Source organism: Quercus lobata, chromosome 2 (genome assembly GCF_001633185.2).
Source record: "Quercus lobata isolate SW786 chromosome 2, ValleyOak3.0 Primary Assembly, whole genome shotgun sequence".
NCBI lineage: Eukaryota > Viridiplantae > Streptophyta > Magnoliopsida > Fagales > Fagaceae > Quercus > Quercus lobata.
Genome location: NC_044905.1, coordinates 7,097,210 through 7,120,150, shown reverse-complemented (window position 1 = coordinate 7,120,150; position 22,941 = coordinate 7,097,210). Strand labels below are relative to the sequence as shown.

The 22,941-nt window shown below is 36.4% G+C and overlaps 2 protein-coding genes and 1 pseudogene across 3 annotated transcripts; all 3 read left to right on the top strand.

Moving 5' to 3' along the window:
- Positions 1-915: 915 nt before the first annotated feature.
- LOC115958254 lies at positions 916-2,652 on the top strand (annotated as a pseudogene).
- Positions 2,653-8,956: 6,304 nt separating this feature from the next.
- LOC115974578 (probable E3 ubiquitin-protein ligase ARI8) lies at positions 8,957-16,890 on the top strand. 2 transcript variants are annotated; one of them, XM_031094990.1, is made up of 2 exons: positions 8,957-8,982; positions 15,210-16,890. In XM_031094990.1, the coding sequence occupies exon 2, from the start codon at positions 15,279-15,281 to the stop codon at positions 16,884-16,886; it is 1,608 nt and encodes a 535-aa protein (XP_030950850.1). In that variant the 5' UTR covers positions 8,957-8,982; positions 15,210-15,278; the 3' UTR covers positions 16,887-16,890. The 2 variants fall into 2 exon arrangements, with proteins under 2 accessions (XP_030950850.1, XP_030950851.1); XM_031094991.1 differs by having other exon boundaries at positions 8,957-8,983; positions 15,215-16,890.
- LOC115958246 (probable E3 ubiquitin-protein ligase ARI7) lies at positions 10,837-12,372 on the top strand. Its single transcript, XM_031076653.1, has one exon. The coding sequence runs from the start codon at positions 10,837-10,839 to the stop codon at positions 12,370-12,372; it is 1,536 nt and encodes a 511-aa protein (XP_030932513.1).
- Positions 16,891-22,941: the final 6,051 nt, after the last annotated feature.

Below are 22,941 nucleotides of genomic sequence, written 5' to 3'. Positions count from 1 at the left end.
ACTGATTTCAGAGGGTCAGACTTAGGTCTAGTGTCAGTAATACTAGATCCGTTGAGATGATGACGTATGTCCACTTTTGGACATGTGTCACTATTTGATCTGGTCCAGTGCACTAGATGCATTGGACCTAAACCAAGTCCGATTTCAAATTGCAAACCTCTATTTAGCTTTTCAAATCTTTCAAATTATAAAATTCAGTTTTTCAAATCCTTCAAGTTAAAATTTTTGGGGTTCACTTCGCTTATCATTGTTTCAATTTCATAATAGGAAAGTGTAGGAAAGTGCAAGAAAAGGTTAAGATAAGGTTTTAGAAAGGAGACTAATGAGCTGTGACGAATTTCATTAATTTTTTTCTTTCTATTTTAAGACTTTCTCAATATCAACGGTTCATTAAATATTGTTTAAAGAAAGTTGAAAGACATGAACCAATATCTAGGTCAGATTTTAAAATTTGAGTTTCAGAGATGGGTTGCGTTGTTAGTGTTGGGTATGCCAAGCAAATTGAGAAGGGAAAAACCCATTTATTTGGGTCAGGTTAGACCTATGCTTAAATTTAATTTTTTAAAATAATTTTTAAAAATTACCGTATCATTTTTCTGTTAAACATAGGTAAGTAAATAAACTAATCGAAGTCAACATAAGGCTCAAATAGTGCTCTCTATTTAAACTTCAAAAAAGACCAATATTGCAAATCAACGGTGTAATTCTTCTCCATTATTATTATTATTATTTTTTTAAATAGTGTAATTCTCCTTATTTATTTATTTATTTTTATACCTTATCTAACCTTTTACTATTCTGTTTTGACTAGTGAAGGAATCATAATCCTAATCGTATTTAAACACTTCGCTTAAGGGATATCTTAGTAGGGTTTTCTATTTCGCTCTAGTGTATTTTTACTTTGTTTTCTCGGCCATGGACTCCGGCGATGAAATCAACATCTATAGTGACAATGAAGTCAACGATTATGACGGCGAAGATGCAAACAACACTGACTGCAACTATGACTCCTTGATCATGGAAGAGGACTCTATGGATTCCGATGATTCTTATACTGAAAAGACTCGTCTTGAAGGGTCTAAAGACCAAAACTACACTGTGTTGAAGCAATCAGATATACGTGAACGCCAAGAGAACACTATTGCCGAAGTTGCCACGATTCTCTCGGTATCAGAAGCCGCCGCAACAGTTTTACTCCGTCACTATAATTGGAGTGTTAGTAAGGTTCACGAGGCATGGTTTGCTGACGAAGATCGAGTCAGAAAAAACCTGGGCTTATTTGATAAACCCATCATCGAAATTCCATGTGACAGTGAAATCATGTGTGGAATATGTTTCGATTTGTTTCCACGTGATGAAATTGTCTCAGCCGCATGTGGTCATCCTTATTGTATCGAATGCTTTCGATATTATATTAGCACTTCTATCAACGATGGTCCTGGATGTTTGATTCTGAGATGCCCCGACATGACTTGTTGTGCGGCTATAGATGGAGACATGGTTAATAAGTTAGTTTTGGACGAGGAAAAGAATAAGTATTCGACCTATCTTTATAGGTCTTTTGTCGAGGAGAACAAGAAGATCAAGTGGTGTCCTGGTCCGGGATGTGAGTACGCTATTGAGTTCGATGATAATCATGGTTGGGACGTGACTTGTACTTGTGGTTTTATGTTTTGTTGGAATTGTGTTGAGGATGCTCATCGACCTGTGGATTGTGAAACTGTGGCTAATTGGATAGCGAAGGACCATGATGAATCTGAAACCATGAATTGGATATTGGCTAAAACAAAGCCTTGTCCCAAGTGTGCAAGACCAATTGAAAAAAAAGGAGGGTGTATGCACATGACATGCAATCCACCTTGTAATTATGAGTTTTGCTGGATATGTCTTGGTGATTTGGATAATCATTGGAACTGTAATGGTTATAAGGAAGATAAGAAAAAAGAGGTAGAAAAGGCAAAGAGAGATATAAAGAAATACAATCATTACTATGAAAGATGGGCAGCTAATAACTTGTCAAGGAAAAAAGCTGTTTCAACCTTGCGTACAGTGATAACCGAGCAGATTGAGGAGCTTAGTGAGATGCATGACAAAACCCAATTTCAGCTTGGGTTCATATTAGAGGCTTGGCAACAAATAGTTGAATGTAGAAGAGTGTTGAAGTGGACCTATTAATATGGGTACTATCTGCCTGAGGATGAGAAGGCTAAGAAGCGGCTTTTCGAGTTTTTGCAAGGGGAAGCAGAAGCTGGTCTTGAAAGGCTTCATGGATATGCTGAGAAGGAAGTGAGGCAGTTTCTCAAAGATCCTGAGGGATCAGTAAATTTCGAAGAGTTCGAGCTAAAGCTGAAGAGCTTAACAGGAATGACTAAAAATTACTTTGAGAAGTTGGTTAGAGCATTAGAGAATGGCCTATCAGAGGTGCAAACTTTCGAGTATTGGAATTGTGATCTGTGTACTTTTGCCAATTCCTGGGAAAACGTAACTTGCGAGATGTGTCAAATGCACCTGTGAAAGATATTTCAGCATCTCTTTGTGGTGAAGGGAAGCACTATTACTATTTATTTAGGTTCTATCTATTTCCAAATTTAAATAATCTATTTTAGATCCATTAAGTTGTTCTTTCATCTTTGTAATCTCTCATTGCTCTATTTATCCGATTATTGTTGATATTAATGGTTTTACAATCTTTATCTTTTGGAGATCGTCCCATATGTTTTTGGTGAACATTATTTTTATCTCCTCTACTCCATGCTCTGATTAAACAATTTTGTTTAATAAATTGTTTGTTCTGAGTATTCTGACCCTAGCTTTATTTTTCGAATTGAGGACAAAGATAAGTAGATAGCATTACTCATAATGTGTACAATTATGGTACAAATATGCAAATAGCATTACTCATAAATAGTGCATATAGCATTGCTCATGAAAAATTTAATAAAAAATTTAAAAAGGTTTGTTTTAATTTTAGATAATTGTTGGAGAAACCTATAGATCGAGGTCTTAATTAAACTCACCAAAATCATCATCTTAATTATTAGTGAAACTTGCAAGGCTTTGCTTATGTACCCTACAAAAATTTTAAGGGTAAGAAAAGAGAGAGTAATGTAGTGGAGACCAAAATGAAGAACACAAGTTGAGTTGTAAGTTTGAAAAACCAACGTGCCGCACTAATCAGTTACACCATCATCAGTAGCTTTTCAAATTGGCTCAAATTTTGTAAGATTCTATGTCGATGTTATTGTTGATTTTGTGTATTGTGATATTATTGTATTTTTAAGGTTTTTTTATATTATAATTTTCTTATTTTTTTCATGAAGTCAAACCCCTAAAAATGTTTCCCATAACATTTTCAAGAACAAGAAGCAATCAAACATTAGAAACAATTTTTATTTTTATTTTTATGACGTTGAAACTCACCAAGGCAAAGCCCTTTGGATGGTACCCCCAGAGAGTAAACCATGAATACATGACCCTACTTGCCAAAATTGTGTATTTGCTAATTCAAGGAAATTCTTTGTGGGGATTGAACCCAGAATATTTGAGTCTACAACTCACCTCAAGCCTCCAAATCACTAAGTTGCACCATGATGGATAAAAAAAATATATTTTCACCTAGTGAAAATATTTTACACTGATTAAACACATTCAATCATAGAATAGTACAAGAAAAAACTTCGTACTTGACAACTCCAATACAAAGGACCATAAAAAGTACACTCTAGTCTCACTTTGGCCACATGAAGTCATTCTTAAACAACTTTACTTTTAAGCTTCGTTTGGTTGGAGGTGAAATAGGAAGGGTGAAAAAAAAAAAGGCGTAAATGCACTTTTTGTCCCTACATTTTGACTTTTTTCCATTTTAGTTTCTACATTTTATTTTTACCACTTTTAGTTCTTAAACCAATTAACGCTCTTCATTTAAGACCTTAAAGCACCATTTCGTCACCAAACTAACGGGGAAACTGACAGATGAATAAAATAATAATTTTTTTTCCACATTGGACAATAAAATAATAATTTTTTTTCCGTCACCAAGTACGTGTTGGCTCTTTTCTTCGTGTTTTTGCTAGCCAATCGAGGTGTTGTCCATCTTGCCCGATGTCAAGCCTACAAGCATGAATCCCATGTTGGGCGCCTTGACTCAAACCATCATATATACTTATCGCATGGGTTTTGCTTATTTAGGTTATGTTTGGATGCATATTTTTCATCACTCAATTTCCGTCACTCATCACTCATCACTTATCACTTTAAAATACTACAGCCGTTTGGCACCATCACTTAGTTACCATCAATCAATATTTTTCACACTATTTGTGGGCTCCATACCTGTCACTCGGTGTAGCTTTTTTTTTTTCCCCAGTACCCAGAAACCCGAAACAGAAAGGAAAAAAAAAGAAAAAAAAGAGAGAAGAAACCCAGATCACCCGAACCAAGTGAAAAAAAAAAAAAAAAAAAAAAAAAAAAAGAAGAAGAAGAAGAAAAAAGAAGAAGAAAGAAACCCAGAAACTGAACCCAGTAAAGAAGAAGAAAAAAAAAAGAAGAAGAAGGAAGAACACTTGAGACCGAACCCAGGAGAAGAAAGAAAAAAGAAAAAGAAAAAAAAAAAAAAAAAAGACACTAAGGAACCGAACAGGAAAAAAAAAAAAGAGAGAAGACACCTAAGACTGAACCCAGGAGAAGAAAGAAAGAAAAAGTAGATTGGTCAAAAGGTGCGGTTGAGTTATGACTAGTGGGTCCCCTGTGTGTGTTTAATTACAAAAATGTCATTCAGTTATGAGTTATGGAAACTGAAAACAGCTAAAATATGTTTCCAGTTTCCATAACTCATCACTCAAAAATCAGAGAATTGAGTGATGGAAACAGAGTTATGGAAATAGGGTGATGGTGGTGCCAAACAGACTTCTCGCTATGGGTCCCACCATTTTTGAGTTATGAGTTATGGAAATAGGCCATCCAAACACCCCCTTAGTTATGCTCTCTGTCATGTCCTTCAACCTTGGAATCTTCATAACCGCCTTGGCTTCCATTTCTAACAGGTACCCAAAAATTACAAAAGCATAAACCAAATTATTCACCAACAAACACATCCTAGTATTTCCAATCCTCATAAAATCCTATACCTGGAAACACACACACACACACAGTGAACAAAAAATAGGAAACTGCAGGGAAAACATATAGTTCATTTGCTAATTGCTAGGATCCAATGTTTTGTAGAAAGTGATGGTAATTGTGATAGGGTCAACTATGAAACAATATCCTTTGTTTTGTAGAAAGTGATGGTAATGGTGATAGGGTTAACTATGGAACAATGCCCTTTGTTTTGTAGAAAGTGATAACCTTATATATGTATAATCAATGCAGCATAATTTTTTCAATGCAATAGGTTTTATTTGTATTACTGAGTAATTTATTTATTTTTTTTTTTAATGCAGCAGAACTTTTTCAATGCAGCAGGTTTTATCTGCAATAGAAATTTTAGCAGCATAAATTTAATGCAACAGAAATTTTAGCAGCTGTTTTTCTGTTTTTCTGTTAACACATCACAATTTTAATGCCTACCCACAAACTATGAAAATCCACATATTACTTAAACATGAGTTTGAACTTTGAAACCATTCCCCTAAGTCTGCTATGAATTATGTAGTAATAGGGGTAGGGGTATTGGCTAATTGTTTCTGCTTTAACACAAGTCTGTAATGGCCTTTTCATTTTGCTGTCAATTTTTTTATTTTTATTCTCATTATGTTTTTTGGTATATATATATATATATATATATACACCAATTATGAGTGTGTTCTCCCGTATAAGTATTTTCTTACCCAGTGAGGTTGGGACTTAATATAGTCCCTAGTTTATAAAAACAGCTGGTATGTGAGTGAGTGGATCTTAGCAATTAGCAAATGAACTATATGTTTTCCCTACAGTTCCCTATTTTTTGTTCACTCTGTGTGTGTGTGTGTTGTTTTCCAGGTATAGGATTTTATAATGATTGGAAATATTGGGATGTGCTTGTTGGTGAATAATTTGGTTTATGCTTTTGTATATTTCGGGTACTTGTTAGAAATGGAAGCCAGGGCGGCTATGAAGATTCCAAGGTTGAAGGACATGACAGAGAGCATGACTAAGTAAACAAAACCCATGCGACAAGTATATATGATGGTTTGAGTCAAGGCACCTAGCATGGGATTCGTGCTTGTAGGCTTGACATCGGGCAAGATGGACAACACCTCGATTGCAAAGGCTAGCAAAAACACGAAAAAAAGAGACAACGCGTACTTGGTGACAAAAAAAAAATTATTATTTTATTGTCCAACGTGGAAAAAAATTTATTATTTTATTCATCTGTCAATTTCCCCGTTAGTTTGGTGACGGAATGATGCTTTAAGGACTTAAATGAAGGGCGTTCATGGGTTTAGGGACTAAAAGTGGTAAAAAAAATATAGGGACTAAAATGGAAAAAATTCAAAATGTAGAGACTAAAAGTGCATTTATGTAAAAAAAAAAAAAAGGTGAGAGAAGTGTTTGGTTGGGAGGGAGAGTGGAAGGAAATTTTGGTGGGGCCTAGGTTTCTCACCGGGCCTACTAAAATCCCATCTCTCTAATTTGGAAAGAAAACTTGAGGGACTTTATTTCAACCTATTCAATTACATTTTTGCCCCTCTTTTTGTAACGTTGAACATGAAAATCTTAGGTAACCATTGGCATTTGACTTTGCTTCAACCAACTTAATAATATTTCTTGTTTTTTAGTTCACGTTGTTCATCACTTTTTTCTTTTTATTTTTTTTTAATAATTATTTCTTTTTCTTCTTCTTCTTGTTTTCACCCCTCGTTTTGTATTTTTCATCTTTTTATTTTTCTGTTTTTTCCATTCATTGTTCGTTCACTTTGTTGTTTGGTTTTTTTTTTTTTTTTTTTTTTTTTTTTTTTTTTTTTTTTTTTTTTTTTTCTTCTCCTATTTTTTGTTTTTATCAATTTCTTCCATAGTTAGCTCCTCATTTTTTTTTTCTCTCACCAGTTTTGGATCCGACTTCTGCATTATAAAATAATAACTTAAAAAAAAAGTGAAGTGTCCATATATAATTTTTTTTGAAATAAGTGTATAAAAAATTGTGTTGTCTTTTGTTTTATTTAATAGGGACATAATTGTAAATTTATATCAACTTAATTTTTCATAATTTTCCATCTCTCTACTTTTCCATCCCCCCAACCAAAACATATATGAGAGAAAACTAAATTTTTTTATATCCTCTCACTTTTCTATCCCCTTCTAATTTTCTATTATTCTACTTTTTCATATCCCTTCAACCAAACGGACTCTTAAAGTCTTTCATTTGTGATAAATGATAAAATGGATGACAAATTCAAAACCAAAGTAAATAATTCAATCTTTTCAATTTGATTGCCAAAAGTTCTCATTTCTAATGAGCTTAGTTCCATGAATACCCTTTTACCCTTACAAAGATGAAGAATTACATGTAATATGCAATATTTGTTCAATTGATTTGGAGTGTACAAATTAGTAAAAAAATTATGGTTGAATTAAACATTTACAATAGAAATTAACAAATTCTCCTATAATAAAAAATTATGTCAATCAATATGACAAACGAATATATTCAAACATTTTTGAGTATCTATTTTCTTAGGTATATGCAATCCCTTAGGATCTCAAGATGTTGGTAAGAGGTTTCAAATCCAAAATTTCATTCATATCATGAAACTTAAGTCATGTTAATCAATATAATTATTAAATGCAATACTTTTTTGTTTAATTATGACCTAAATATGGTCAATTAGTTTTGTAAAACCAAACTAACATAAAATATTCCTATAACATAAATAATTAATTAAATTCAAGGAATCCTAATATATTAGATTCTTGTATTTCATAATTTTCAAATATCAAAATATAAATTAGAGAAATGTTAATGGATATCCTAGGGTCATTTGTTAGTGAATCATTTTAAGAAAGTTTTATGGGTAAAAAAAAAAAAAACAATTAATGTTTTGACAGTTTTTTCTATTTTCCTTAAAAATAGTGTAAAAACTTTCCTAAAATAATTTGTTAACAATTGTTTTAAGGGCAACCGTTAGTAAGACCTTATAAATTATATCGAATGACCTAATAATTATATTTTTTGGGCAAGTAGAGGGATCTGCAAGTATTTGTAATAAAAAAGAAAAACTTAAATAAACCCTAAGAATTTTTTTTAAAACATTTTGTCTACCTTTACTCCCTTTTTTTTTCTTTTTTTTTTTAATAACTAAAACATGTTTGTTTCGTTTACAAGACTTACAAATAATTCTAATAAACATTAAAAAAAAAAAAATCTATAATTTTTGCCACAATTATCTTATGTTGTAGACTGTGATTAACCATCTATTCACATAAACCATCACTTTTTCTCCATCGCTTACTGTTTGCCATATATACAATTGTAACAAAAATTGTGGTTTTTTTTAGAGTAGTGCTAGGATTATTGAAATTGACATAACTTTGTATTACAACTTGTTGTCTGACGAGTTGTGATTAGTGAAAGTGTGTCCTCACATGACTCACTATCACACCTTCACCAATTACAACTTGCCACGTGGTAAGTTGTGGCACAAATTTGTGCCAATTTCAATGGTCTAACATTATTATTATTATTATTTAATGTATTTACGAATTTTTTTTGACCTTTTACTGTTGGTTTTATTCCACGGATACCTTTTACTATTCTTTTTGGACTAGTAGAGGAATCATAATCAATAATCCAATAAGTAATGTAGCTTATTAGCATCTAAACTCCTTTTTTATTGGATTGCTATCTTTGTGATATTGATCAGTAAAGTGTTCTTCAACAAATTCAGCAAAAAAAGAAAAAGAAAAAGAAAAAGGTGTTCTTCAACAAAGCACACGCAAACTGGCCATACACTTTGGCAAAAAAAAAAAAAAAAATCGAAAACACAAACCAACCTTTACTCTCTCTTTGTTAGGGTTTTCGATTTTCACTTGTTAGAGATATATATTAGACATATTAGCCCAATGTAATAGGCCCAAGCCCATTCCTACTTGTACTAGTAGTCTAGGGTTTAGTCGCCTATATATACTCATGTTAGGGTTCATTGTAACATAGGAAGTTATTGTACTACACTCTCATACAATAAAGATGTAGCCCTTAAGGGATTCCTCCGTGGATGTAGGCCGTCAAGGCTGAACCACGTAACTCTCGTGTTCTCGGTGTTCCTCTGCTATGCTTCCCCTTCCGCATCTACTCTAGCATACACAACATGGTATAACACATCTCGTTGCTAATATTTAACATGGTATCAGAGCCAAACTTCGTTCTTGGCATCAAACAAATATCTCTAGCAAACAAAGAAGATTCTTATGTGCACACTGCCATCAAAAGTCATATGCTTGTCGGCTGGATCTAGACTCCACGGCATCTCGCAGCCGCTATGGCTCTCACTGTTGTGTCCAGATCTTAAACCCAAGCAATCAGTGTCTCTCCCTATCAAATCTGTGCACATCAAGCCTTCGCCTAATGAAACCAACAAGACATACGTGCTCCATGGCATATCGCGACCAAAACCTAGAAACCCGACCTCCAACGGCAGCCGCACGCGCCACCACGCGCGACCAATGGCTCCTGGAACTCTCACACGCGCCGCCGAAGATTCTCGACTCCCAGCTCGGATCTCAGTCACACGCGCCGCCAAGCCGGCCTTGTCGTCCACCGATCCACTTGGCCTGAGAATCTGGTAATCATACGAGCTCTCACGCGCCTCTACGCGCCGCAGTAGCCTCTGAAAAATCTTCCACGCGCCGCCATAGATTCTTGATTTCTAGATCGTCTTCCGGGCGCACGCGCCGCCCTGTCGGCCTCCTCGTCCGCCGATCTACGAAACCTGAAATTACGGGCCTCAACCGAGCTAACACGCCCCTTCACGCGCCTCCCTAGTTTCTGGCTTCTCCTCCACGCGCCGGCGGAACACCCACGCGCCTGCCACGCGCCGAAGACTTCCGCTGTTGTCATTTGACGCCATTGGATGACGTCATCACTCCACGTCAGCAGCCACGCAAGCATGTCCACGTCAGCCCTAGTCCACGTCATCGACACGTCATCAGCCACGTTAGCAGTGTAGTCTCGTCAGCACCACGACCAGGACCGACCCGACCCGGACCACCCAGATCTGACCCGTGAGCACTTTGACTGTTGACTTGACTCTGGACCAGTTGACTTTGACCAGTTGACTTTGACTTTTTGCGTTGACTTTTGACCAAAAGTCAAAATTTCCAAAAGGGCCTATCTTGCTCAATTTTTCGCGTAGATTCTAATTTTGGACTCCGTTTCCGCATTTGAGACTCCGAATTTAGTCAGTTGGCACATTCTTCATTATGGTTTCTTCAAAGGCATTCTTCAAGGCATTTCCAAGTGATCTTCTCAATGCTTATCCAACCTCAAGCCTTCATCGAGCTTCCGCCTTGAGTTTGAGGGAGGGTGTTAGAGATATATATTAGACATATTAGCCCAATGTAATAGGCCCAAGCCCATTCCTGCTTGTACTAGTAGTCTAGGGTTTAGTCGCCTATATATACTCATGTTAGGGTTCATTGTAACATAGGAAGTTATTGTACTACACTCTCATACAATAAAGATGTAGCCCTTAAGGGATTCCTCCGTGGATGTAGGCCGTCAAGGCTGAACCACGTAACCCTCGTGTTCTCGGTGTTCCTCTGCTATGCTTCCCCTTCCGCATCTACTCTAGCATACACAACATGGTATAACACATCTCGTTGCTAATATTTAACATCACTCAAAGCTTTGTTTTTTCAGCCATGGATTCCGGCGACGAGATCAACATCTATAGCGACAATGAGGTCAACGATTATTACGGCGAAGATGCAAACAACACTGACTGTAACTATGACTCGTTGATCAAAGAAGAGGATTTCGTGGATTCTGATTCCGATAGTCCTGTTGCTAAAAGGCCTCGTCTTGAAGGTCCTACAGATCAAAACTACACGGTGTTGAAGCAATCAGATATACGTGAACGCCAAGAGAACACTATTGCAGAAGTTGCCACGGTTCTCTCTGTATCAAAAGCTGTCGCAACAGTTTTGCTCCTCCACTATAATTGGAGTGCTAGTAAGGTTCACGAGGCATGGTTTTCTAACGAAGATCGAGTCAGAAAAAACTTGGGTTTATTACCCATCATCGAATTTCCATTTGACAGTACTGAAGTCACATGTGGAATATGTTTCGATTCGTTCCCAACACGTGAAGAAATTGTCTCAGCCGCATGTGGTCATCCTTATTGTGTCGAATGTTTTCGAGATTATGTCAGGACTTCGATCAACGATGGTCCTGGATCTTTGATGCTGAGATGCCCCGACATGTCTTGTTCTGCGGTTGTTGATCGAGACATAGTGAATAGCTTGGTTTCTGAGGAGGAAAAGCAGAAGTATTCGACTTATCTGTACAGGTCTTATGTTGAGGAGAATAAGAAGATCAAGTGGTGTCCTGGTCCGGGTTGCGAGTACGCAATTGAGTTCGATGATAATCAAGGTTGGGATGTGACTTGTGCTTGTGATTTTAGTTTTTGTTGGAATTGTGTTGAGGATGCTCATCGACCAGTGGATTGTGAAACTGTGGCTAATTGGATAGCGAAGAACCATGACGAGTCTGAAACCAAGACTTGGATATTGGCTCAAACAAAGCCTTGTCCCAAGTGTGCAAAACCAATTGAAAAAAACGCAGGGTGTATGCACATGACGTGCAATCCACCCTGTAATCATCAGTTTTGCTGGATATGTCTTGGTGATTGGCGGAATCATAGGAAATGTAATGGTTATAAGGAAGATAAGGAAAAAGAGGTAAAAAAGGCAAAGAGACATGTAAAGAAATACAATCATTACTATGAAAGATGGGCAGCTAATAACTTGTCAAGGCAAAAAGCTGTTTCAGACTTGCGTACAGTGCTAACCGAGCAGATTGAGAAGCTTGGTGAGATTTATGGCAAAACCCAATTTCAGCTTGGGTTCATATTAGAGGCTTGGCAACAAATAGTTGAATGTAGAAGAGTGTTGAAGTGGACCTATGCATATGGGTACTATCTGCCTAGGGGTGAGAAGGCTAAGAAGCTGCTTTTCGAGTTTTTGCAAGGGGAAGCAGAAGCTGGTCTTGAAAGGCTTCATGGATATGCTGAGAAGGAAGTGAGGCAGTTTCTCAAAGATCCTGAGCCTGAGGGATCAGTAAATTTCGAAGAGTTCGAGTTAAAGCTGAAGAGCTTAACGGGAATTACTAAAAATTACTTTGAGAAGCTGGTTAGAGCATTAGAGAATGGCCTATCAGAGGTGCAAACTTTCAAATAGCATTGGAATTGTGATTTGCCAACTCCTGGGAAAACGTAACTTGCGAGATGTGTCAAACGCACCAGTGAAAGACATTTCAGCATCTCTTTGTGGTGAAGGGAAGCACTGTTACTATTTATTTAGGTTCTATCTATTTCCAAATTTAAATAATCTGTTTTAGATCCATTATGTTGTTCTTTGTAATCTCTCATTGCTCTGTCTATTCGATTATTGTTGATACTATTGGGTTTACAATCTTTCCCTTTTAGGAGAGCAGAGCATCCCATGTTTTGAGATATGTGAACTCTCTAATTAGCCTTTTGGTTATAATTAGGTAAAAAGAATTTTTAATATCTGCGAATAGCATTACTCATAAATAGTGCATATAGCATTGCTCACGAAAAATTAAATTAAAAAATTAAAAAGATTTATTTATTTTTAGATAATTGTTGGAGAAACCTATAGATCGAGGTCTTAATTGAACTCACCAAAATCATCATCTTAATTCTTAGTGAAACTTGGCATGAGTTTGGATTGGGCGTTTTGCTCAATCTGTGTGTTTTGCATTTTTTTAGTGGTTCCTATGGGTATTGTTTACGGACTACCAAACTCAGCAAAACGTAGATTTCTAGTTAAATTTGGGTTCCACAGCACTATTCACACATTTAAAAATTATTTCTCTACAGTATTTTCAGCAATAAGTTTTCAGTAAATAAGCGGTATCCAAACACACCCTTGAAAGGCTTTGCTTATGTAACCTACAAAAGTTTTCAGGGTAAGAAAAGAGAGAGTAATGTAGTGGAGACCAAAATGAGGAAGACAAATCAAATTGTAAGTCTGAAAAACCAATGTGCTGCGCCAATCTAGTTACACCATTACCAGTAACTTTTCAAATTGGCTCAAATTTTGTAAGATTCTATGTTGATGTTATTGTTGATTTTATGTACTGTGAGATTATTGTATTTTCAAGTTTTTTTTTTTTATTATAATTTTCTTATTTTTCATACAAGTTAAACCCCTAAAAATGTTTCCCATAACATTTTCGAGAATAAGAAGCAATCAAACACTAGAAACAACCTTTTTTTTTTACAATGACGTGGGACCTCACTAAGGTAGAGTCCTTTGGATGGTACTCCTAGAGAGTAAACTGTGGAAACACAACCTCACCCACCAAAATTGTGTATTTGCCAATTCAGAGAAATTCTTTGTGGGGATTGAACCTAGAATATTCGGGTTTACAACTCATCCCTAACCTCCAAACCACTAGGCTGCATCTTGATGGATCAAAAACCAAATTTTTTTTCCAAAAATATTTTCATTATGAAAATATTTTACATTGAAACAAGCGCATTCAATCATAGAATAGCACAAGAAAAAACTTGGTGTTTGACAACTCCAATACGAAGTGCCATAAAAAGTACACTCTGGTCTCACTTTGGCCAAATGAAGTCATTCTTGAATAAAGACTTTCCTTCTAAAGTCTTCCAATTGTACCCTTTTACCCTTATAGAGATGAAGAATTACATGTAATAATGTAATATGCAATATTTTTTCAATTGATTTGTAGATGTACAAATTAGTAAACAAATTATGGTTGAATTAAACATTCACAATAAAAATTAACAACTTCTCCAATAATAAAAAATTATGTCACAATCAATATGACGAACGAATATATTCATACATTTTCGAACATCTAACTAATTTCTCAGATATATGTAATCCCCCTATCTCATCCCACACACACCAAGTTATTACAAGAAATAATTACTCGAGACCTCAAGATACTGGTAAGAGGTTTCAAATCCAAAATTTCATTCATATCATGAAACTTTAAAAATCACTAAATCAACCATTTGATGTTAACCAATATAATTATTAAATTCAATACTTTTTGTTTAATTATGACCTAAATATGGTCAATTAGTTTTGTAAATCAAACTAACCTAAAATATTCCTATGACATAAATAATTAATCAAATTCAATGAATCTTAATATATTAGATTAATTCTTGTATTTCACAATTTTCAAATATCAAAATATAAATTAGGGAAATGTTAACGGATGCCATAAGGACATTTATTAGTTAATCATTGTATGAAAGTTTTTATAGGAAAAAAAAAAAACAATTAAAATCTTGACATTTTTTTCTATTTCCCATAAAAGTAATGTAAAAACTTTCCTAAAATAATTTGTTAACAATTATCTTAAGGATACTCATTAACAAAATCTTATAAATTATAGAAAATGACCTAATAATTATATATTTCGGGCAAGCAGGGTTTGCAACTATTTATAATTTGGAAAAAAAAAAAAACTTAAATAACCCTAAGATTTTTTTCAAAACATTTTGTACATCTTCAACTTTTTTTTTTTTAATAACTTAAACATTGTTGTTCCGTTTACAAGACTTGTACAAGTAATTCTAGTATAATATAAAAAAAAAATTATAGTTTTTACCACAATTATTTTACGTGATAAATTATAATTGATAGTCTGTACTTTTATATAAACTAATTTTTTTTTTCACCACTCACATTTTGACATGTAGTCAATTGTGACAAAAAAAAATGTGATTTTATACGTAGTCATATAATTTTTAAGAATTTTAAACCTTTTACTGTTGGCTTTATTCCCCCGGTGACTTTTTAACATTCTTTTTTTTGGACTAATAAAGGAATCATAATCGATAATATCAATAAGTAATGTAGTATAATAGCATCTAAACTCTTTTACAATTGGGCTGCTACTTTTGTGGAGTAATCTCTCACTCCTTTTGTAAGGCATTTTGATCAGTAAAGTGTTGTTCTTCAACAAAAGTAAGCACCCAAACCCAAACCCAAACACAATCCCACCTTCTCTCTCTCTCTCTCTCTCTCTTTTGTTAGGGTTTTCGATTTTCACTCAAAGCTTTGATTTTTAAGCCATGGAGTCCGGCGACGAGATCAACATCGGTAGCGACAATGAGGTCAACGATTATTACGGCGAAGATGCAAACAACACTGACTGTAACTATGACTCGTTGATCAAAGAAGAGGATTCCATGGATTCTGATTCCGATAGTCCTGTTGCTAAAAGGCCTCGTCTTGAAGGTCCTCCAGACCGAAACTACACGGTGTTGAAGCAATCAGATATACGTGAACGCCAAGAGAACACTATTGCAGAAGTTGCCACGGTTCTCTCTGTATCAAAAGCCGTCGCAACAATTTTACTCCGTCACTATAATTGGAGTGCTGTTAAGGTTCACGAGGCATGGTTTTCTGATGAAGATCGAGTCAGAAAAAACTTGGGTTTATTACCCACCATCGAATTCCCACTTGACAGTACTGAAGTCAAGTGTGGAATATGTTTCGATTTGTTCCCAACACGCGATGAAATTGTCTCTGCCGCATGTGGTCATCCTTATTGTGTCGAATGTTTTCGAGGTTATATTAGGACTTCGATCAACGATGGTCCTGGATGTTTGATGCTGAGGTGCCCGGACATGTCTTGTTCTGCGGTTGTTGATCGAGATATGGTGAATAGTTTGGTTTTTGAGGAGGAAAAGCAGAAGTATTCGACTTATCTGTACAGGTCTTATGTCGAGGAGAATAAGAAGATCAAGTGGTGTCCTGGTCCGGGTTGCGAGTACGCAATTGAGTTCGATGATAATCAAGGTTGGGATGTGACTTGTGCTTGTGATTTTAGTTTTTGTTGGAATTGTGTTGAGGATGCTCATCGACCAGTGGTTTGCAAAACAGTGGCTAAATGGATAGGGAAGGACCATGATGAGTCTGAAACCAAGACTTGGATATTGGCTCAAACAAAGCCTTGTCCCAAGTGTGCAAAACCAATTGAAAAAAACGCAGGGTGTATGCACATGACATGCAATCCACCCTGTAATCATCAGTTTTGCTGGATATGTCTTGGTGATTGGCGTAAGCATAGGAAATGTAATGGTTATAAGGAAGATAAGGAAAAAGAGGTAAAAAAGGCAAAGAGACATGTAAAGAAATACAATCATTACTATGAAAGATGGGCAGCTAATAACTTGTCAAGGCAAAAAGCTGTTTCAGACTTGCGTACGGTGATAACCGAGCAGATTGAGAAGCTTGGTGAGATTTATGGCAAAACCCAATTTCAGCTTAGGTTCATATTAGAGGCTTGGCAACAAATAGTTGAATGTAGAAGAGTGTTGAAGTGGACCTATGCATATGGGTACTATCTGCCTAGGGGTGAGAAGGCTAAGAAGCTGCTTTTCGAGTTTTTGCAAGGGGAAGCAGAAGCTGGCCTTGAAAGGCTTCATGAATATGCTGAGAAGGAAGTGAGGCAGTTTCTCAAAGATCCTGAGGGATCAGTAAATTTCGAAGAATTCGAGTTAAAGCTGAAGAGCTTAACGGGAATTACTAAAAATTACTTTGAGAAGCTGGTTAGAGCATTAGAGAATGGCCTATCAGAGGTGCAAACTTTCATAGAGTATTGGAATTGTGATCTGTGTACTTTTGCCAATTCCTGGAAAAACGTAACTTGCGAGATGTGTCAAACGCACCAGTGAAAGACATTTCAGCATCTCTTTGTGGTGAAGGGAAGCACTTTTACTATTTATTTAGGTTCTATCTATTTCCAAATTTATATAATCTATTTTAGATCCATTAAGTTGTTTTTTGTAATCTCTGATTGCTCTATCTACCCGATTTTTGATGATTTTAATGGTTTTACAACCTTTCTCTTTTTGGGGAGCATCCATGTTTTGAGATATGTGAACTCTCTAAAGGTGCGTTTGGATACCGCTGAAAACTGAAAATTGAAACTGAAAACTGAAAAACACTGTAGCGAAATAATTTTTAAATGTGTGAATAGTATCGTGGGACCTATTTTTAATGAAAAAGTTGCTGAAAAGTGAAATTTGTGGGTCCGTGAACAGTATACGATGTGCGTGAACAGTATACGATGTGCTGTGATTGGTCCAAAAAAATTTGAAAAGTCAAAGTTTGCGGCTACTGTTCATTGAACAGTGCATGAACAGTAGCCGCTTGTGGGAAAATCGCGTGAAAAAAAAAAAAAAAAAAAAAAAAAAAAACGCAAACGCGGATTGGGCAAAAGACGCCCAATCCAAACGCAACCTAATTAGTCTTTTGGTTGTAATTAGGTGAAAATAATTTTTGACATGTGCGAATAGCATTACTCATAAATAGTGCATTTAGCATCGCTCATGAAAAATTAAATTAAAAAGATTTGTTTTAATTCTAGATAATTGTTGGAATTAAAACAAATCTTTTTATTTCTAGATAATTGTTACTTATCAAAAAAAAAAAAAATTATAGATAATTGTTGGAGAAACCTATAGATCGAGGTCTTAATTAAACTCAACAAAATCATCATCTTAATTATTAGTGAAACTTGTAAGGCTTTGCTTATATAACCTACAAAAGTTTTAAGGGTAAGAGAAGAGAGAGTAATGTAGTGGAGACCAAAATGAGGAAGACAAGTCGAGTTGTAAGTCTGAAAAACCAATGTTCCGCACCAATCTAGTTACACCATCACCGCTAGCTTTTCAAATTGGCTTAAATTTTGTAAGATTCCATGTTGATGTTATTGTTGATTTTGTGTATTGTGAGATTATTGTATTTTCAAGTTTTTTTTATTATAATTTTCTTATTTTTCATACAAGTCAAACCCCTAAAAATGTTTCTCATAATATTTTCAAGAACAAGAAGCAATCGAACACCAGAAACAACTTTTTTTTCTTACAATGAGGTGGAACCTCACCAAAGTAGAGTCCTTTGGATGGTACTCTTGAAGAGTAAACCACGGATACACAACCCCATACACCAAAATTGTGTATTTGCTAATTCATGGAAATTCTTTGTGGGGTTGAATCTAGAATATTTAGCTATACAACTCATCCCGAGCCTCTAAACATCTAGGCTGCATCTTGATTACCTAATGAAAATATTTTACATTCAAACAAGCACATTCAATCATAGAATAGCACAAGAAAAAACTTGGTGCTTGACAACTCCAATACAAAGTGCCATAAAAAGTACGCTTTGGTCTCACTTTGGCCACATGAAGTCATTCTTGAATAAAGACTTTCCTTTTAAAGTCTTCCATTTGTGGAAAATGATTAAAATCGACTACTAAGTCAATACCAAAGTAAATAATTCAATCTTTTCAGGTTGATTAGCAAAAGCTCTCATTTTATAATAAGCTCAGTTCCGTGAATGCCCTTAACCCTATAGAGATGAAGAATTTCTAGTGAGCTTATTTCCGTGAGTACCCTTTTACCCTTAGAGAGATGAAGAATTACATGTAATATGCAATATTTTGTTCAATTGAATTGTAGATGTACAAATTAGTAAACAAATTATGGTTGAATTAAACATTCACAATAGAAAGTAACAACTTCTCCAATAATAATAAAAAAAATTATGCAATCTATATGATAAATAAATATATTCAGACCTCTTTGAGTGTCTATTTTTTCAAGTATATACAATCCATCCGTCCTACACATACTACCATTTGATGTTAATCAATATAATTTTTAAATTCAATACTTTTGTTTATTACGACTTAAATATGGTCAATTAGTTTTGTAAAATCAAAATAACATAAAATATTCCTATAACATAAATAATTACTAATTAAATTCAATGAATCCTAATATATGAGATTCTTGTATTTCACAATCTCCAATAATATAAAATTATGTCACAATCAATATGGTGAATGAATGTGTTCAAATCTCTTCAAGTATCTAACTATTTTCTCAGGTATATGCAATCCCTCCATCTCATCCCCACACACCAAGTTATTACAAGGAATAATTCCTTGGAACCTTAAGATGCTTGTAAGAGTTTTCAAATCCAAGATTTCATTCATATCATAAAACTTTAAAAACCACTAAGTCAATTGTAGGGATATTGGGCCTAGAAGTTCTTTATTTGTTTATATATTGGGCTTGTGGCCCAATCCGAGGACGAGGGTTTGTCCGAGGAAGAGATATCTTTGTCAGAAGAGACTGCGATAGTAAGTAGAGAGATCAGTCTTGGTCATAACAGCTCAAGGGGGTGGGCCGAGGATAAGCACATCCTCAGCTAACAAATACTGAGGTCCAAAGGGGTTATCTGTTGGCCCGAGTAATGTTCCAAGAAGTTCCGTTGGTGTAGATTTGTATTGCAGTGAGATCATACTGGGAGAAGTCTTAAAAATATCTTAGGAGAAAGCTGCTTCCCCCACATTAAATGCATTGCAGTTAACTCTTTGGCCGCATTAATGTGGAGGTGATGCCTGAACAGTGAATTTCAGCCTTACAGCTACTACATAAGGACTTATGGGGGAGTGCTGATGGGACAAGTATCAACACCAACCGTCTGATATACACGTGGAAGGTGGAGATGAAAAGGAGAGACAGTATAAAAGAAGAAGGAGGCAATGAGACAAAAGGGATCAGAAAAGAGAGAGAAAATTATTGTAGCATCTAGAACTAACTTTGTAATCAAACCCGAAAGAAATACATAAGAACAGATCCCCTCGGACTTTGCTGAGGGCGATTTTCTTCATTATAAACCTGTTCATTTACTTCTTCTTGTCATCTAAACCTATTTTCTAGTTAGTCTAATTCATTAGAGCCCAGTTTTCCAACCCATTTTCTACAAATTCATTGTTTTGGGCTTTTTGGGTCTAAGTCCATTCATACCTTGGGCTAGGAATTCAAATCTGGTCTTTACAATTGGCGCCGTCTGTGGAAAATTACTGGTGTGATAGTGAGTTTGACGTTCAACTATGGCAGTTTCAGGTTTAAACCGAGCAGAATCCATGGGGTCTCAACGTCAAGATCACTTCCATGAACTTGAGTAAAGGAGAGACCGGGAGAGGAGTGTACGTACTATGCATACTGGTAAGAGCCATTCTCGGGGTGGTTTCCATCTCTTTCAGGAGAAAGATACTAAAGCCATGCAGAAGGAAATTGATCACCTAAAGAGAAGCTTGCACCATGAACGGCGAAAGCGAGCTCCATCCAATTCTGACTTCTCTTCCGATGGTGAAGAGGATGGCAGCTATAGGCATAGATCAAGGACTCCTTCTAGCGAGTCTTTCTCATATGATGAGAACTATCATCATGAACCCAGAAACAGAAATTCGTCCTTGGTAGGCCTAGGAAATGACACTATGAGTAAAGTACTCAACTTAATTTCCAGGTCACCTTTCACGCGTTGGATTGAGGGAGGAAGACTTCCTCGGCGGTTCACTTAGCCCACATTCACTATGTACAATGGTAGAATAGACCCTGTGGAGCATGTCAGCCACTTCAATCAAAGAATGGCTGTACACTCCAAGAACGAGACCTTGATGTGCAAAGTATTCCCATCCAGTTTGGGGCCTATGGCAATGAGGTGGTTTGATGGTTTGAGGGCAGGTTCCATTGATTCCTTCAAGGAACTCACTTAGATGTTTGGATTCCGTTTTATTACGTGCAACAGGGTTCCTCAGCCTTTAACTTCCTTGTGGTCTTTATTCATGAGAGAAGGAGAAACCTTGAAAACATATTCGGACAGATATTGGGAGATGTTCAACGAGATAGATGGTGATTTTGACGATGTAACCATCAGCACATTCAAGTTCGGCCTACTTACCAAGCATGGCTTAAGGAAATCTTTGACTGGGAAGCCTGTTACCAGTGTACGCCAGCTCATGGATCGGATTAACAAGTATAAGAGGGTTGAAGAGGACCAACAGCAAAGCAAAGGAAATGGCAAGGTTATCCCTCAAGAGATGAGGGATTTCAGGTCGGACCATTACAACAATAACAGACCCCAGAGGGATTTTGCTGGGCAGTTTGAGCCTGCAGCTCCTTAAGCGATTAACGCTGTGTTTAGAGAATCAGTGCATCAGGTTTTGGAGAAGATAAAAACGAGCCATATTTCAAGTGGCCGAACAGAATAAGTAGAGACTTTTTGAGGTGCAACCAAAGCCTTCACTGCTAATACCACCAAGAGAGGGGACATACCACTGAGGACTATAGAACACTGTGGAACCATCTAGAGCAACTGGTCAAGGAAGGGAAATTGTAACAATTTTTGTATCGGCCCAACGGATAAGGGGACCAATCAAGGTCAGTGGCTCAGGGGAATACTCCTTCAAGGCCCCCGCTAGGTACCATCAATGTCATTTTTGCTGCGCCTAGGAGAACTGGTTCTCACCTTTCTAGGGTAATGTCTGTAGCTAGGCTACCGTGCGAGGATTCTCACTTCGAGCCGAAGAGAGCTAGGATAGAGGTCTGACCACCGCTGAGTTTCTTGAACGAATACAATATTAGAACCATCCAACCACATAATGACGCTTTGGTTGTTACCCTTAGAATAGGGGGGTATGACGTTAAGAGAGTAATGGTAGACCAGGGCAGTTGTGTAGAAGTCATATACCTTGACTTATACAAGGGGCTGAACTTAAAGCCTGAAGATTTGACAATCTATGATTCACCTTTGGTAAGTTTTGATAGGAAAATTGTTATTCCAAAAGGCCAGATTAGGATGCCCGTTCAGGCTGGCTCAGAGGTGGTGGAAGTAGACTTCATTGTGGTAGACGCATACTCACCCTACACAACCATTGTGGCCAAACCATGGCTCCATACCCTAGGAGTTGTTTCTTTAACTTTACATCAGAAAGTGAAGTATCTGTCAGGAGACCGGATTGAAAAGCTAATAGGGGATTAATCAATGGCTAGGCAACGCCTTGTGTTTGCAATTTTGCATCAGCCAGCAGCTAAGGCCTTGGCTTCTGTTGAGGGTGGCTTATTGTAGTCAAAGTCTCTGGTATTAACCATGAAGAGGCCAGCCAAGGATGCCAAATGTGAAGATTTAGAGAAATTTACTGTAAGTGGTGATCCAGAGAAGTTTATTTATTTATTTATTTATTATTATTATTTTTTTTTTAAGTTGGAGCTTAGCTACCACCTCAAGAGAAAGAGGAGTTGGTGGAATTCCTCAAGAGGAACCTTGACGTATTCGCTTGGAATGCTTATGAAACTCCAGGGGTGGATCCAAGCTTCATCTGTCATCATTTGAATGTCAACTCCTCCATCGCCCCCAAAAAGCAACCACCTCGGCGCTCATCTAAAGATCATTCTAACGCTGTCAAAGACGAGGTGATGAAGTTTAAGTGGGCCGGGGTTATTAAAGAGGTGTTCTACCTTGAATGGTTGGCTAATACGGTGGTGGTAAAGAAGAAGAATGGGAAGTGGTGTGTATGTGTAGATTTTACGAATTTGAATAAAACCTGTCCAAAAGACTCCTTCCCCATGCCTCAGATTGATCAGCTGGTGGACATAACGGTAGGCCATCCTCGGATGAGCTTTTTGGATGCCTTTCAAGGGTACATAAGATACCTTTAGCTTTGGATGATCAAGAGATGACAACTTTTGTCACCCCTATTGGGAATTACTATTACAAGGTGATGCCTTTTGGTTTAAAGAATACAGGGTCTACCTACCAGAGGATGATGACCAGGATGTTTGAACCACAGTTAGGGAAAAACGTTGAGATTTATATAGATGACATGGTAGTCAAGAGAAAGTTGGAATCTGAGCACGTCAATGACCTCAGGAA

Excerpts from the sequence above, each read along its gene's own strand:
- LOC115974578 (XM_031094990.1), top strand. The coding sequence starts at position 15,279 with ATGGAGTCCGGCGACGAGATCAACATCGGTAGCGACAATGAGGTCAAC.
- LOC115958246 (XM_031076653.1), top strand. The coding sequence starts at position 10,837 with ATGGATTCCGGCGACGAGATCAACATCTATAGCGACAATGAGGTCAAC.